General features: G+C 35.5%; 1 protein-coding gene across 1 annotated transcript; it reads right to left on the bottom strand.

Annotated features, from left to right (window-relative positions):
* Nucleotides 1-909: 909 nt before the first annotated feature.
* LOC129257686 (probable Bax inhibitor 1) lies at nucleotides 910-12,571 on the bottom strand. Its single transcript, XM_054896070.2, has 10 exons — nucleotides 12,315-12,571; nucleotides 10,476-10,544; nucleotides 9,848-9,956; nucleotides 9,084-9,204; nucleotides 7,967-8,015; nucleotides 7,379-7,476; nucleotides 5,527-5,606; nucleotides 4,613-4,713; nucleotides 2,783-2,858; nucleotides 910-2,173 (listed from the first exon to the last, which is right to left on the bottom strand). The coding sequence occupies exons 2-10, from the start codon at nucleotides 10,535-10,537 to the stop codon at nucleotides 2,144-2,146; spliced, it is 726 nt and encodes a 241-aa protein (XP_054752045.1). The 5' UTR covers nucleotides 10,538-10,544; nucleotides 12,315-12,571; the 3' UTR covers nucleotides 910-2,143.
* Between the last annotated feature and the right edge of the window lie 1,831 nt (nucleotides 12,572-14,402).

Raw genomic sequence — 14,402 nt, 5'->3', positions numbered from 1 at the left:
AAGTGGTATATGGTGATAAGAGAGAAGGGGGGGGGGGACATGAAAGAAAGAAGACCAAAAGAGAGAGGGAGTGGGCAAATAGAACGAAGAGGCAAAGGGGGAGGAGGAGGGACTGAGAAATAGACACATATAGATATGGAAGCATGAGATGATATAGAAGAGAAGAGGGATCAAGATGAAAGAGGTTGAGTAGAAATATGAAAACGGGAGACAGAATGGAAATGTCTCCATCTGGTCCACTTTTTATCCTCCTTAACCCCTACCCCCTTCTCCCAATCACATTTCACTTTTTCTTTACCAATCTCTCGTTGCTCATCCTCACCTCCTTTCTATTGCACACAATGCTCAAGTAATCCTTGTGCCAACAGTACAGGTAAATTTGCCTAAATGTCAAATATTTGGGGACCACAACAGTATGTTCTGGAAATTTGACTTGCATGTAGTAGAGGTATAACAAAACATGTTTGAATAATCTGGTCTAAAAATTGCTTTAAATTGGTCAAATATTTGACTTATTGATGCACTACTTACTAGCCAAGTTAACCTGTAATCGGCTAAATCAGTGAAACATCTGCTCTGGTGACATAAAATTTGCTCCAGTGGCATCTTCTGCTTATTTTTTGGAAGACAAACGGTCGGGGTCAGGTCAATATGCAGATTTTCCATCAGAACAACTAACCGGAGCAAATAATACAGTTAGTGTGCACAAGTCAACCCTCCACAAGCAAAATAATCGCCAAAGACAAAGTAATTTTCAGACCAGATTAGGCAAGCATGTGTTATTCACTTCAATATCAACAATATTTTCGTGGTCCAGAGAGATTTGATTTCGGTAGATTTACCTATATTCACATGTATCATCGCAAACAACAGTGTCTAAATAAGTGGACTCTGGAGTATTCTTCATAATTAAATGCAAGTGATACAAGATTTCTTTAGTTGTAAATCAAATTGTGTACAACTTAAAAGTTGAACATAAAAAATGTCAATAAAGATTACCTTATATCTAGGTGATTCAATAAGATGTTTTCCTTTACATTCCTTTGAACTGATAAAGCTACAATATATATACTATATTTACGAGATGAAATATTTAATCATGATGATTTACAAACAAATGATATCCAATTTGCGTTTTGTATACATTTGACCTATGAAGAAATAATCACATTCAAATAGTGAGGTGAAAAATATTCATATTCACATAAAAGAAACTTGTACATGTGAGAATCATGTTGTGCAGGTTTACTTATAAATTTGAGCCCGACATAACCTCATGCTAAAGAACTATAATTTAAACAATGCTGAGATGGTTATACTTTATGCAATTACAATATCCACCTACACAATGACACTTTATTCCTTTTCCTTCAAGAATTCAGAAGCTTCATACGTCTTTGATTTCTCAAGAAATATTATGCCTTATCCTTTTCTATCAAAAGAACCAGGAACCCTATCTGAAAAATTAACAAGTGTTATAAAGACATTGTGGAAAGAAAAAAAAAGGTTTAATGATAATGATAATGTTTCTGGGATATATCTAAATATTTTTGTATCATTGTATTATCTGAAGTCAGGGTTATATACAGGGCCCTTCAATAGGCAAACGGTCAATGAGATACATGTATATGGTGCTGTATGCTACATATTACTATCATCATCTGAGGTTTAAAGTAACCATATTTTTAAATTCTTATGACTTTCTCTACCAAAGATCAGTATTAACCCAAAAGTCGATGGATTTTTTTTTTAAACTTCACCATAGCATACACAGAAACACAGTAGCCACATTACACAAATATTAACAGGTACAAGTGTTGAATTGTCCTTGGATTAAATGAATGGTAATTAAATAAGAGAACTGAGCTATACTAATGTTCATTCTTGATATTTATATTTGACTCATAAATCTAAATGCTTGTGACTCTCCCCGATTGTTAACTATATAATCCACATCTGCTTTGTCTGTCACAGCAGCAACATTGACCATTATGCACAAATGCTTATCAAAATTTTAATAATAGAATCTATGAAAATTATAAAATATGAAAATTAGATGTGTTAATTATCTTTTGAAATTCATGAAATTGAAATGAAAATTTCAGATGTTTCCATAATGCTTGAAGCGGAGAGAAGGGTGAATCTACTTCTTTCTGTTGCGACGGTTCTTGTTCTGGAAATCAAATAACAAGTGGAATAACAGGTCAGAACATAATATGGTACAGATGATGATGATGATAATATAAATTCTTCAAGTGCACAGACACAAACAAGAGCATTCACATACACATAATTTTCTAATTATGTTTATGATCAATAATATGTACACACTTGAAGCTATAACCAAAATACAAAATACATATTTCTGCAGTGTTGCAATAATGTTAAAACAAGGCACCAAAATGACATCACAGGATCAAATCTACTTAAAATGGGAACACCACACGATAGCCAGAACTATATTTTATCCAAAATATTACAATTTACTATAAATTGGTAACATGTTGTTAGCAACATACTCGAGTTGCAACTGATCTCCACCACAAGAGCCAAAACTAAGCTGAAATCTTACCATATTTTTGTTCTTTCTTAGCAACATGACTACTCTGGAAGTTTAAGCAGATGATTTTCAGCTAAAAATTATGTGCTCTTTCAAATGAAAGAACATTTTTTCAACATTTGGTACCAGTTCACTGAGAATGATTATAAACTGAACAGAGATGAATATGGTCAGACTGTTCCTGTATTAGATATATATTTGGGAATACTAATGTAGACTAACCTCATTGTTCTGAGCCAAAAGGATCAGGATGTGACGGAACAGGTTGACAAAGTCAAGGAACAGATCCACAGAGTGCCTGAACGGAAAGAAAAAAATGGTAAAATTCAAAGGCATTAATTTTCCTCACATCGACTTTCATCCATATTGTACTACATTTGATTCAAGTAAAATAATTTTAAGGGTTCCTGGTAGAATATCTTCATTGGATAACTTAGTGCCTATACGGTAGTAGGACAGCAATGATACTGAAGTCATCATTTTAATCAACTGCAATATCACAGCATATTCAGAGATGCCAACCTAAAGGGATGGTTGTCAGGAATATTTACCATATTTGTCAGGAACAAATGGGAGTTTCTCAGGAACATCCCGCGAAGTAGCATCGTTTATACGCTCAACCACCCAATGATTAATCGCCATTGACATTGTGCATGCATGAACCGCGGCTTGCATTCCGCACTTCGCTGTGTATTCAGCAGCAGCACGCGGAGGCGCTTGCAATAGAAATCTCAGTAGAGAAACTCCCGTTGGTTTACCGTTGGCCACACACACGCTGCATGCACGATACATGTATACACAATACACGCATATACATGCACAATAAACAATACACGCATATATACACATGCACAGCAAAGCAATACACAATACACATGTATTGTAGTTGTTTTTTCCGTAACCTTTTTATTGTTGCCGTAACACCGTAATTGGAGGAATAAAATCGGAACAAATACGGCGAATCCGTAACGGTTGGCATCTCTGCATATTGCCTCAAGCAACATTCAATGTCAAACAACATTCAATTACCCTTTTTTCCATTACATAAGGCTTACCGTTGACCTTTCTGGGTAACATTTTCATGGAAATAATGCGTCAATTGCTCTGAGGCTATTAGATGCAAGGATTTCAGTAACTTATGGCATATAGTCGGTGAAAATCACTATTTGTCTCTTCAAATGGTCTGTTGGTATGCTTCAAGAGACCACTCTTACCAATACAAGTGCTGAAATTGAGGTGTGCCAGTGGACCTCTATGGTGATTGCTACGAATCACTGGATGATTGCATGATCCTCATTGTAAAGCAATTTGGGTGACCCGCTAAATACAAATTGATAGATATCGATCAATACTACCAATATCTTCACCCAATTTTTATGTGTAAAATATCAAAACCTTAAGGCCACCGCACACCTTCCGACTGTTGGCGATCCGATTTTAGAACAAATTGCATTTTGCTCATTTTCTAAAAATGTGAATGGAACATATCATTTTATTTGAGGTTAAAATTAATTGAAAGAATACTAATATAACCATTTTGAAAGATTGCAAGCCTTTATTTTGGAGTAAAGGCCAAATTAGTTTCAAATCATAGCCAATCGTACGACTGCTATGATGTCATTACGACTAAATATTTAATTCGCAGATTTGAACATAGGTATTCGTAAGATGATTTAGAACATTACATAGTAGGATATTCCAAGTCTCAATATTAGCATCAGATTCTACTACATTTTATTCTGAAATCTGGTCGCAGACCAATCGTAAGGTGTGCGGTCGCCTTCAGGCGCATAATTTTCTGTGCACAAGCTGCATGTAGCATTGTACTCTGTTACTACATTTGCCATGTTGATTCAAGGGTTCTTCTAGCCAATGCTCATAGTCTTATCCTAGATTTGGCCTTCTCTGATTTCATGTGCCAAAATCATGAAGGGCAAGATTCACTGACAACTGGTGTGATTAGGCTATAGCTTGAAAACCCACCTAGAAAGGGGGCACCCACATATTTGTTACTCATAAGGGGGTCAAAAAGAGGATTCCTGTGATACTTACATGATGAAGTCTCTATCACCTCGGAGGTGTTTCTCAACAATGAGTTGGGTGTCAAAGAGGATGAATCCACTGAAGATTACCACTCCAATATACAGGCCAAACTACACAGATAACACAGCAATCACAATTGTTTTATGGCAAGATAGATTTTATATCACAGTAATATCACTTAGAATATATACAAATATAATTTCCTAAAGTACTGTTCTTAATATTTAACATTTACGAACTTCCAATACATGTATTTTATATTTTCAAGTTCAATGGACAGAAAAAAAACCTGGGCATGATAGTAAAACATGTCAGACTTTACCAATTACCTCAAAAGAAGGGGAAAAGGGATTTGAAAATGTCTATGTAGATGTACATGTATCATAGTAACTTTTTTGGTATTTAAGAATGGATTTTGTTTTAACAATACCACTATTAGCAGATACATGTAAAAATAATGAAAATCTCACTGAAAAGTGATTGTATTAACTTTTACAGGGATTTCATGTATATGTATGTATGTACCAAAGAGGTTACAATTTTATATAGAACATTACATCACTGACAATTTATAGGATCGAACTCCTGTATCATTCTTTACATTCATTCTTTACATGCTTCCAGCAGAATTTTCTGAGAAAACTGCCAGTTTGGCAAAGGATCTAGTATCTTCCTTTGACATAAAACAATAACTATCAAATGAGAAATAAAAATAGGGGGCAACACAGAAGTTGTGTTTCAAAGTAATTTTCTTATATAACTCTCTTTCACTTTAAACAGAACATCATTCTTTTACATAAGTGACTATTTAAGAACTGGAGGCATTTGAAAGGTAATTTATGGTAATGATTTGTTAGAACCTTTGAACAAGCAATCCTCCTAGCAGAGTAAGAATAAAGAGGCGTAATTCTTCTATTACTAACCTGAAACACCATGGCAGACCTGAAGAAGATGTTGACAAGAGACATGATCATCATCATAGACAGACCTGACATCAAAGGTCCTTAACAATAAAAAGAGAAAACACATAAAATAATCAACATGAATATCTTCTAAAGGCATGACAAAATCAAATCCAAAAATACTTTTGGCAAGATCTTTAAACAGGTATCCCACTCAGAAACATTTTCTTCAAGTCCTCTCTTTAAAACAAATCTCTCAACATTTCTTGTGGAAAATATGTTATTTTGCTCCAAAAGAAAAAAATCCCAGAGGACTGTGCAGTAAACTTTACCATAGAAATGAATCTGTCACTGCCTATATATATCTCAATGATTTTGTCTGTTGATCGGCTCGTTTGTATCCATTTTCTATACAACTGATCAGCATATTCTACGATTATCTAAATCCATTATGTCAAACCCACTTGGTTCCCTATCAATTTGTTCTAATTACTGATTGGTCCAACAACCATTTTGTATAATACTCACTATCAGACTAATGCCAAGATGGTCTACCAATTGTTAACGCATTATTTTGCACTTAGAGAATGTGGTTTATAACTACTGTCAAATCATTTAGAGCGAGGTGGTGTTAGATCAAATGGATATTAGACGAAATAGATTTAGGCTACCTAAAATTAGACAACTTGGTGAATCGGCAACATATACATGACAAGTGGAATGCCTCTGGCGGTCTCACCTGCATCACGCGATTCAATATAGCAGCAGTGCTGACTTTGAAAACTACTATAACTCGCACAAGATGTTCAGTGATACTTGGTTACTCTTATGTCCACGTTTTATGAACTAGACCAATACACTTACAGAGATATGATGGTAATTCAACAAATACCCCCAACATGGCCAAAGTTCATTGACCTTACATGACCTTTGACCTTGAACATGTGACCTAAAACTCGCACAGGATGTTCAGTGATACTTGATTACTCTTATGTCCAAGTTTCATGAGTCAGATCCATAAACTTTCAAAGTTATGATGGTAAGTCAACAGATACCCCCATTATGGCCAAAGTTCATTGACCTTTGACCTTGGTCATGTGACCTGAAATGTGCACAGGATGTACAGTGATACTTGATTACTCTTATGTCCAAGTTTTATGAACTAGACCAATATACTTTCAAAGTTATGATGGTAATTCAACAAATACCCCCAATTTGGCCAAAGTTCATAGACCCTAAATGACCTTTTACCTTAATCATGTGACCTGAAACTTGCACAGGATGTTCAGTGATACTTGATTACTATTATGTCCAAGTTTCATGAATCAGATCCATAAACTTTCAAAGTTATGATGGTAATTCAACAGATACCCCCATTCGGCCAAAGTTCATTGACCCTAAATGACCTTTGACCTTGGTCATGTGACCTAAAACTCAGGCAGGATGTCCAGCAACACTTCATTACCCTTATGTCCCAAGTTTCATGAACTAGGCCCATATACTTTTTAAGTTATGATGACATTTCAAAAACTTAACCTAAGGTTAAGATTTCAATATTAGTTCCCCAACATAGGCTAAGTTCATTGACCCTAAATGACCTTTGACCTTGGTCATGTGACCTAAAACTCAGGCAGGATGTCCAGTAACACTTCATTACCCTTATGTCCAAGTTTCATGAACTAGGCCCATATACTTTTTAAGTTATGATGTCATTTCAAAAACTTAATCTTAGGTTAAGATTTGATGTTGACGCCGCCGCCGGAAAAGCGGCGCCTATAGTCACACTCTGCTATGCAGGTGAGACAAAAATTAGACCAAATGAAAAGTAGGCAAAGTGGGTGTTGACCAAGTGACAATTCATCAATGAGCTTACCTGCCAAGAAGAGCATAGTTCTCTGCTGTGACATCAAGGCAGCCAGACTGAAGCACACAAAGACTACAGTGGTAGCCATGAATGCTGTTGTGATGATCCTATCAAATGACAACATTGGTATTCATTTAGATGATATTAATCAGAGCAAGCTTGCTGAATTGGAAATTGAATAAAGAAAGGCAAAGGAAGGAGGGGCAACGGGGGAAGGGGGGATGAGAGAGGAGATGGGGAGTGGAAGAGTGAGGAAGGAAGGATAAACAAGGAGTTTATAAGCTGATTTTGAGCCGAGTAATTCAATAAGCATGAACCTCAAACACACCAAGGAGGAAGTCAATGTTACCCCCCCCCCCTCCACTGAACAAAATTTGCAATTGTGACACAATTCTTGAAGGTTACATACAAGACCAAAGAGAGAGCAGTCCCTAAGTCTAATCTCATTTTTTGTCAATCAACTATAACTTTCTTATTCCATGTCAGATTTCTTCAATCCCTTGCCATTATGTTTTTACTTTTCTCCTTTCATACTGTACATATTATTTTATTGTCAAACTTGGGATTCCTCTTAAAGGTAACAAAGGTTTGACTTACGATGGATCAATTTCTGCAACAACTGTGAGCAGGGGTCCAGTGCTGACACCTGAAAGAAATAATGATTGATACCACAAAACACCATCAATAACACTATACTGCTTGCAGTATTATAACATGGTATTTTTTTCTATCAAATTAGCCACTTGCACTTTCTCACACTATTATTTAAGCAAAGATACCACAGTGCTCACATTCCTAAGTAAATGTTTCGCATTAAGTTTCATGCGCCTTGAGCATTTAGGTACTTGAAAAGCATCTTTGAAACAGAATTTATTTACAGTATCATACTATTATTACTTTGCATCCTAGTGAGCACCCATTTACGACTGGGGAAAGGAGTGGAAAATGATTAGACTGTGGTTATGAATGATAGAGGAATATGATTAGATAACGCCTTCCTGAAGAATACCAAGACTGAATTTTAATTAAGCCTGTCTGGGGCTGAATAGAACTGTGTATACTGTAAAGGCCATCATGGTGCTCAATTTACCTCAAGACCTACTTGTTGATTGAAGTTTCAATAATGTCCGCAGCAGGACAATTACCCCATTTCCTCAATCACAAACTGATCAAGTCATGGTAATTATGAGAGGTAGTTACAACTTTTAATCTGAACAAGGAAACAAAGATAAATCATTTCAGGTAGGTCAAGGGTATAAGAACATTAGACGTAAATACTTTATATGGAGTTGTCTCAGGGTTCCCAGCTTTTCAAGAAAATAAAATTCCCTAATTTTTCCCTGATGAAGTTAAAAAATTCCTGATAATTATTTAAACCCATTCCCATATTTGCTATTATTTTGCATATTTTCTAAGTTGTTGCATTGAATTATGTAAAAAAAAACACTAAAAAACCCACCATAAACATTCATTCAATGGATGTTGTTTTGATATGCAACAAAATATAACAGAGTCTGACTGACTACCATGCTTTCAAGTTTTGGACCGAACAAAATTCCCTGATTTTTCCCTCATTTGAGGCATTTTTCCCTGATTTGAGGTATTTTTCATCAAAAAATTCAGATTTTTCCCTGACTGGAAAAAAGGTTTTTAAAATTCCCTGATTTCCCTGATGGGCTGAGAACCCTGTGTCTTATTACATCTATCTACTTACCAACACAGAAGGCAAATCCCAGGAGAATGGAGAGTCTCTTGCCCTGGTTCTCTACTGTCTGTGGAATGCTACGAAGCCAGAAGAAGAGGCCCAAAGTTGCGATAGTTGTCAGGAACTGACCCTGTGGGCATAAAAAAAAAAAATTCAGTTACCGGTTATTACCACTTGGTATAATATTGTTCAATGCCCATTTAGGCAAATTGTATAAATTTGTTTACAAGATTGTCTGCTAAACTTTTTGTCAAAACATTACACAACGAAAGGCTTAATTTCAAATAAGACCATCAAGGCCATGGCACTGGATGTCCTGTTGATGGGCCTCAATGCCTCTATCATTGGCTTTGGAAATGTTCCTGTCCTTGTACATTTCTGCCCATTTACTAATATGTTGTAAAACTGTGCCTTAAAAAGTGGTCTTGTCATATGGATATAAAAATTTGAGACCTTACACATATCTCATTTTGTTTGACTTTCATTTTACAGGCCATGTCCATGAAAAAAATAATATCAATTCAATTCATAGTCTACATCATCATATGCACTGGTAATATAATAAAACTGGGAAAGGAGAATCCTGAACCACTTGATTATTTAACAAAATAACAACTAGACCAAACAGCAATAAAGAAAACACAATGAGAGTAGATGAAGCAGGTCTTGTGATGTCAGATATTTTGCTAATTAGACCACAGGTAACTGGTATTTGCCCTTTTCCACAGCAAGAGTTCCCCCTTGAGGGTACTATATAATGTACATATGACTACCTGAAGAATATGAAGCACAGCGTTGACATAGCTTCCTACAGCTGCAGCCATCATGCACATTGCCAAACAGGAGTAGACTCTCTTCAAGTGAGACTGACAATCTTTTGTCCTGGATAAATATTTAAAAAAATAGAGAATGAGGTCAACCATACATTACCTATTTTTATTCATTTTTTAAATTTTTCATTTTTTATTATCATTAGTTTTTCTATTTTTTATTTATGATTTATTTTTTTTTGGGGGGGTGTTTATAAATTGAATATGAATTAGGATATTCAAGTTTGATTCTTAGGTGTCTAATAGACCAACAGGAATAACGAACGGGGAGGGTAGGAGGAGCGGAGGATTCATTGGATGAGTAGCTTGAGGGAGATCGTGGAGAGCAAAATTACTTTATAGAATATTGGACAGATAGCACTCCATGAAACACATCCAATTACATGCTCAGTCATTCAAAAATTTGCAAAATAAAAATGCACTTTATAAATTCAACCAACCCCCCCTAAAAATTTACTCCATAGCTTAGTGCTGTAAAGCATATTTTCAGATATTTAAGTTCTATTCAGGAAAAGAAAACATTGAAGATAAAATAGAAACACTGCTTGGCTATCTACATTGTCATACTTACAGCTGTGAAAACTGGAACAGAGCATTCCATTCAATTTTACGATTTCCACTGAGAAAATCCATTGTTGATCTGAAATGTAAAAAGAAATTCTATCACAATATGTTGAATAATATGATTAAATTATTAGTACATGTTATTGCTTCAGTGTACATGCAGATAAGAGGAATCATGCACAACCTCTCAATCCCTGTACTGTGAGCTTACGAAATACCGTTTTGAAAAACACTTTATAGATAAAAAATTATCATTCAACAAATAATGAAATTTGAATTTTGATTGTAAATAATTATTATTCTTATAATAATTATTTACAATCAATATTCAATGTTATTATTTAATAAATAATAGGTCTAATTTTAATCTATAAAAAGTTCTTCAAAATGGCACTTCTTAACATAGCTCATCGACGATACGGTACATCATATCGAAGCAGTTAAAGAAGGGTCAAGCCTAATGTATTTGCAGTGTTTACGAATAGATTACTGGTAAGAAACTTCTAATTTTTCTATTCTTTTTGTGAAATGGTCATACCTTTATACACATTAGCCTTAGGTATACAAAGGTAGATTCTATGTAATTCAATAAAATTTTTGTTAGCGCCGTGGAAGCGCTGTGGTGTAGCGGTTCCGACTCTCCCCTTGTAATCAGAGGGTCGTGTGTTCGAATCCCACCATGGCCTAGCGCCCTTTGGCAAGGCGTCAATCCACACTTTGCCACTCTCACCCAGGTGCTAATTGGGTACCGGTAGGAAACAACCGTCATTGTGGTTGGTTTAACAAATTTGCGCCTAACAGGCTGCTTGGAATGCTATAAATCCAGTGACCGGGTAATAATAATTGTGAAGCGCTTTGAAAAGTCGTAGATTGATAAAGCGCTATAATGCCTATATAAATGCCAATTATTATTATTATTAGAAGTACAATCAGTAGTTCCAGTCAATGTAAAATATCTTGTTTAGATAGCTCGCTAGGCACAGTCCCATGCGTATCTCTAGACTAGGGCCTAGGCTCAGCTCCGTGTAACACTTCACGGGCCGAAGCCTAGGACTCGTCCGTGTAATATTAGGCAGGGGTAGAATGGGGTCGCAATAGCACCCCAAAAGAAAGGGGAAAAATATTATGCACTTAGGCCTACCTCGATTATATGGATGAAGGTCTATCGTGACACAGAATCCTGACATCGAGGCACAAACTGGACCCTCAAAAAAAGGAAAAGTTCTGTCTCGTTCGTTCTCCTTTGTTTTAAAAATTGAAAACAAAATGGCTGATCTATGCCGAGAACGAACGCGACATGGAGGTCTAACTTTTCCTTTTTTTGAGGGTCCAGTTTGCACGTTTGTGCCTCGATGTCAGGATTCTGTGTCACGATAGACCTTCATCCAGATGAGATAATCGAGGCAAGTGCATAATTTATTTTTTCCCTTTAAGGCTTTATTTAAAGTGATATTGCGACCCTATTCTACACTAACTGTACAGTAACACAGTGGCAAAGCCAAAGTTTTACCAGTTTTTCTCGAGCGGGGCCCATATCACGATTTTGCCAAAGCCTAGATCTACACTAAATTTGTGCATTCAATGAATGAATCTTTAAGTTTTACACTATCCAGACCAGTCACAAGACAAATCTACTGGGCGATTTAGTTAATGTGCAATTCAAATGCTTTTTCACGGAAGCGTGACATTCCCTATGCAACATAAGTGCATGAAAATCGCACACACAGAACTAAGTCTCAGAACTGCTCTGCACAGTGTAAGTTTGAACTAAATTAGATCTACAGCTACATGTAACTCATCACAAATTACCACTTTCCAGCAAATATCTACGCGTTACTTTGCTTACCAGTTAGAGGGTGAGAGATGGTTCAAAAGCTTCGCTTTCTTGACAGAGAATTCTCGTCAGCAATTCTCTACTAGTGGTAGGGTAGAGTTTGAACTTATTTTTTCTAGGGTTTGTTGTACTTGTGGATCAATTGCAGTAAAATAAATTACGTATATGTATAGCCCGCCCTCAAGCGTCCAAATGGGCACGCCGCGCCCTTTTCTTGAAAAGTTCTCGAAAAATCATATAGAGATGTAGTTTGCGAAAAATACATGTATTTCGAAAAGTTTTCGAAAAAGTTCATAGATCCCTTTTTTTTAAGATGGCTCGATAAAATCTATGAAAACACAGGAAATTACTTTTACCAGAGTCAATTTTCAATAGAAAAAAATATTGTTTTAAAGTTCAGTATGTACGCATTCCCTTCAAAACCGCCCCCCCCCCATGATCATGGCGATGTGCTATTTGTTCCTCTATTTTGGAATGAAATACCGTTTCAAAAGAGAGTCAGTGTACTTAAAATATTTTTTTTCTTTCTTTATTTCCTTTTTATTCCAGAGAATAAAAAAGAACCTTTATTTCATAATATAGACAAAACAATAACGAATCAAATTATGTTACATAACTCCTTTACATACATTCATTTTTTTTACATCTTGTCCACATAACATACAATATGTTATATAAAGATTTTGCTATGTACTTATTCAATGAAAAGAGCTGGGAAGAGTCTCTAAATATCCGATTTTCCATTTACAATTACCGCAGTAAAGGACGCAGAGTTTATTGGTAGGTAATAATATTATTATTCTTCATTTTTAACTCGATATTACTTTTAGTTTACATTAATTTTACTTTCTCTTCTTTTAAAAAAAACAAGCTGACAAGATACTGGAATATTATTTTCTCCTTGAGAATAGGGCATATACATGTAAAAAAAAAAAAAGTAGCCGGGTATATATATTATTCAAAAAGAGAAATCTACAAAAAAAAAGTGTAAGCCTGCAAGGTCACGCAAGTGATCATTCCACTTACACTATTCCTTCTTTAAGCGCATAGGGACATGCTATGCTATGTGTGATGCGCTATACAAGAATTGAGCATTATTATTATTATTATTATCATCTATTTTCACAATTTCTACTAATATAAAAATATATCCAATCAAAAAGAAGTTTGAATATCCAGCTGAAACCGCTCCTTCCGTGAAACTTCCTAGCCTTTGAATTCCCCTTAATTTTCTCGACTACTTTTTTAATTACCCATATTTATGTTTTTACTGAAAAAATTTAACCAAAATGCAAATGAATTACAATATTCATAAAGGATTGTATTTTGAGAATTATCTTAGTATTTTTTGCGTTCATGCTATTCATGGGTCGTATTGAGTGGGATTTACATCAATTTTACCCGGGAATTTTACTTGAAAATAAAGTTTTGCAGCGAAATGAGATTATTGTTTATGATAGAAAGATGCCTTTATTTGAGAAATTCATATGACATCATTCGAGAGATTAAAAATTACGAATATTCTGCTAAATTTGGCTATACAAGTAAAGGTGAAGTGGTGTGCACAAGATTATCATAGTTACTTTAAAAAAAAACAGAGATACAGAGAGACATAATTATCTTGAAGAAAACAATGTCATTTGTACTAAGCTTCTAATCATTAAATTATAATTAAAACAAACAAATAAGGAAAGAAAACAAACTTTTTTTGGGGGGCGGGCGGGCCGCGAAATTATTTTTCCCACCGAGTTCTGGACCAACATGAATATTCATGACTTGCGTCTTCGGATTAAGAGTACGCATGGCCTCGACCAGTGATGGTCGTAAGCATTCACGTTCAGTTGCTCAGAATGAATATTAGCATCGTCAAATTACCGGTACTCTTACATAGTTACATATGCCTTATATATATCCAATTCTTAAACACTTTTCAAACTAGCTGCCATTAATGGCAAGACATGTGCTAGGCTAGGGCTCGCTTAGGCTAGCGCATTAACTTTACCTCAAATCTGGACCTGTCTAATGCCTAGTACTAATCAGTGTTGCAGTGCCTTGGCCTTGAACATTCAAGTCTTGGCCTTGGCCTTGAGGATTTTGAGC

This window comes from Lytechinus pictus, chromosome 1 (genome assembly GCF_037042905.1).
Source record: "Lytechinus pictus isolate F3 Inbred chromosome 1, Lp3.0, whole genome shotgun sequence".
NCBI classification, from domain to species: Eukaryota; Metazoa; Echinodermata; class Echinoidea; order Temnopleuroida; family Toxopneustidae; genus Lytechinus; species Lytechinus pictus.
Note: the sequence above shows the minus strand (reverse complement) of the source record. Positions and strands in the feature narration are given on the sequence as shown.

What these genes read in the sequence shown, in the direction of transcription:
- LOC129257686 (XM_054896070.2), bottom strand. Translation starts at nt 10,537, where the DNA reads ATGGATTTTCTCAGTGGAAATCGTAAAATTGAATGGAATGCTCTGTTC. An exon ending in AACTATGCTCTTCTTGGCAG is followed by an intron (nt 5,607 to 7,378) that starts GTAAGCTCATTG and finishes TTTATTGTTAAG; the next exon opens with GACCTTTGATGTCAGGTCTG. An exon ending in TTTTGGCTCAGAACAATGAG is followed by an intron (nt 2,174 to 2,782) that starts GTTAGTCTACAT and finishes TTTGATTTCCAG; the next exon opens with AACAAGAACCGTCGCAACAG.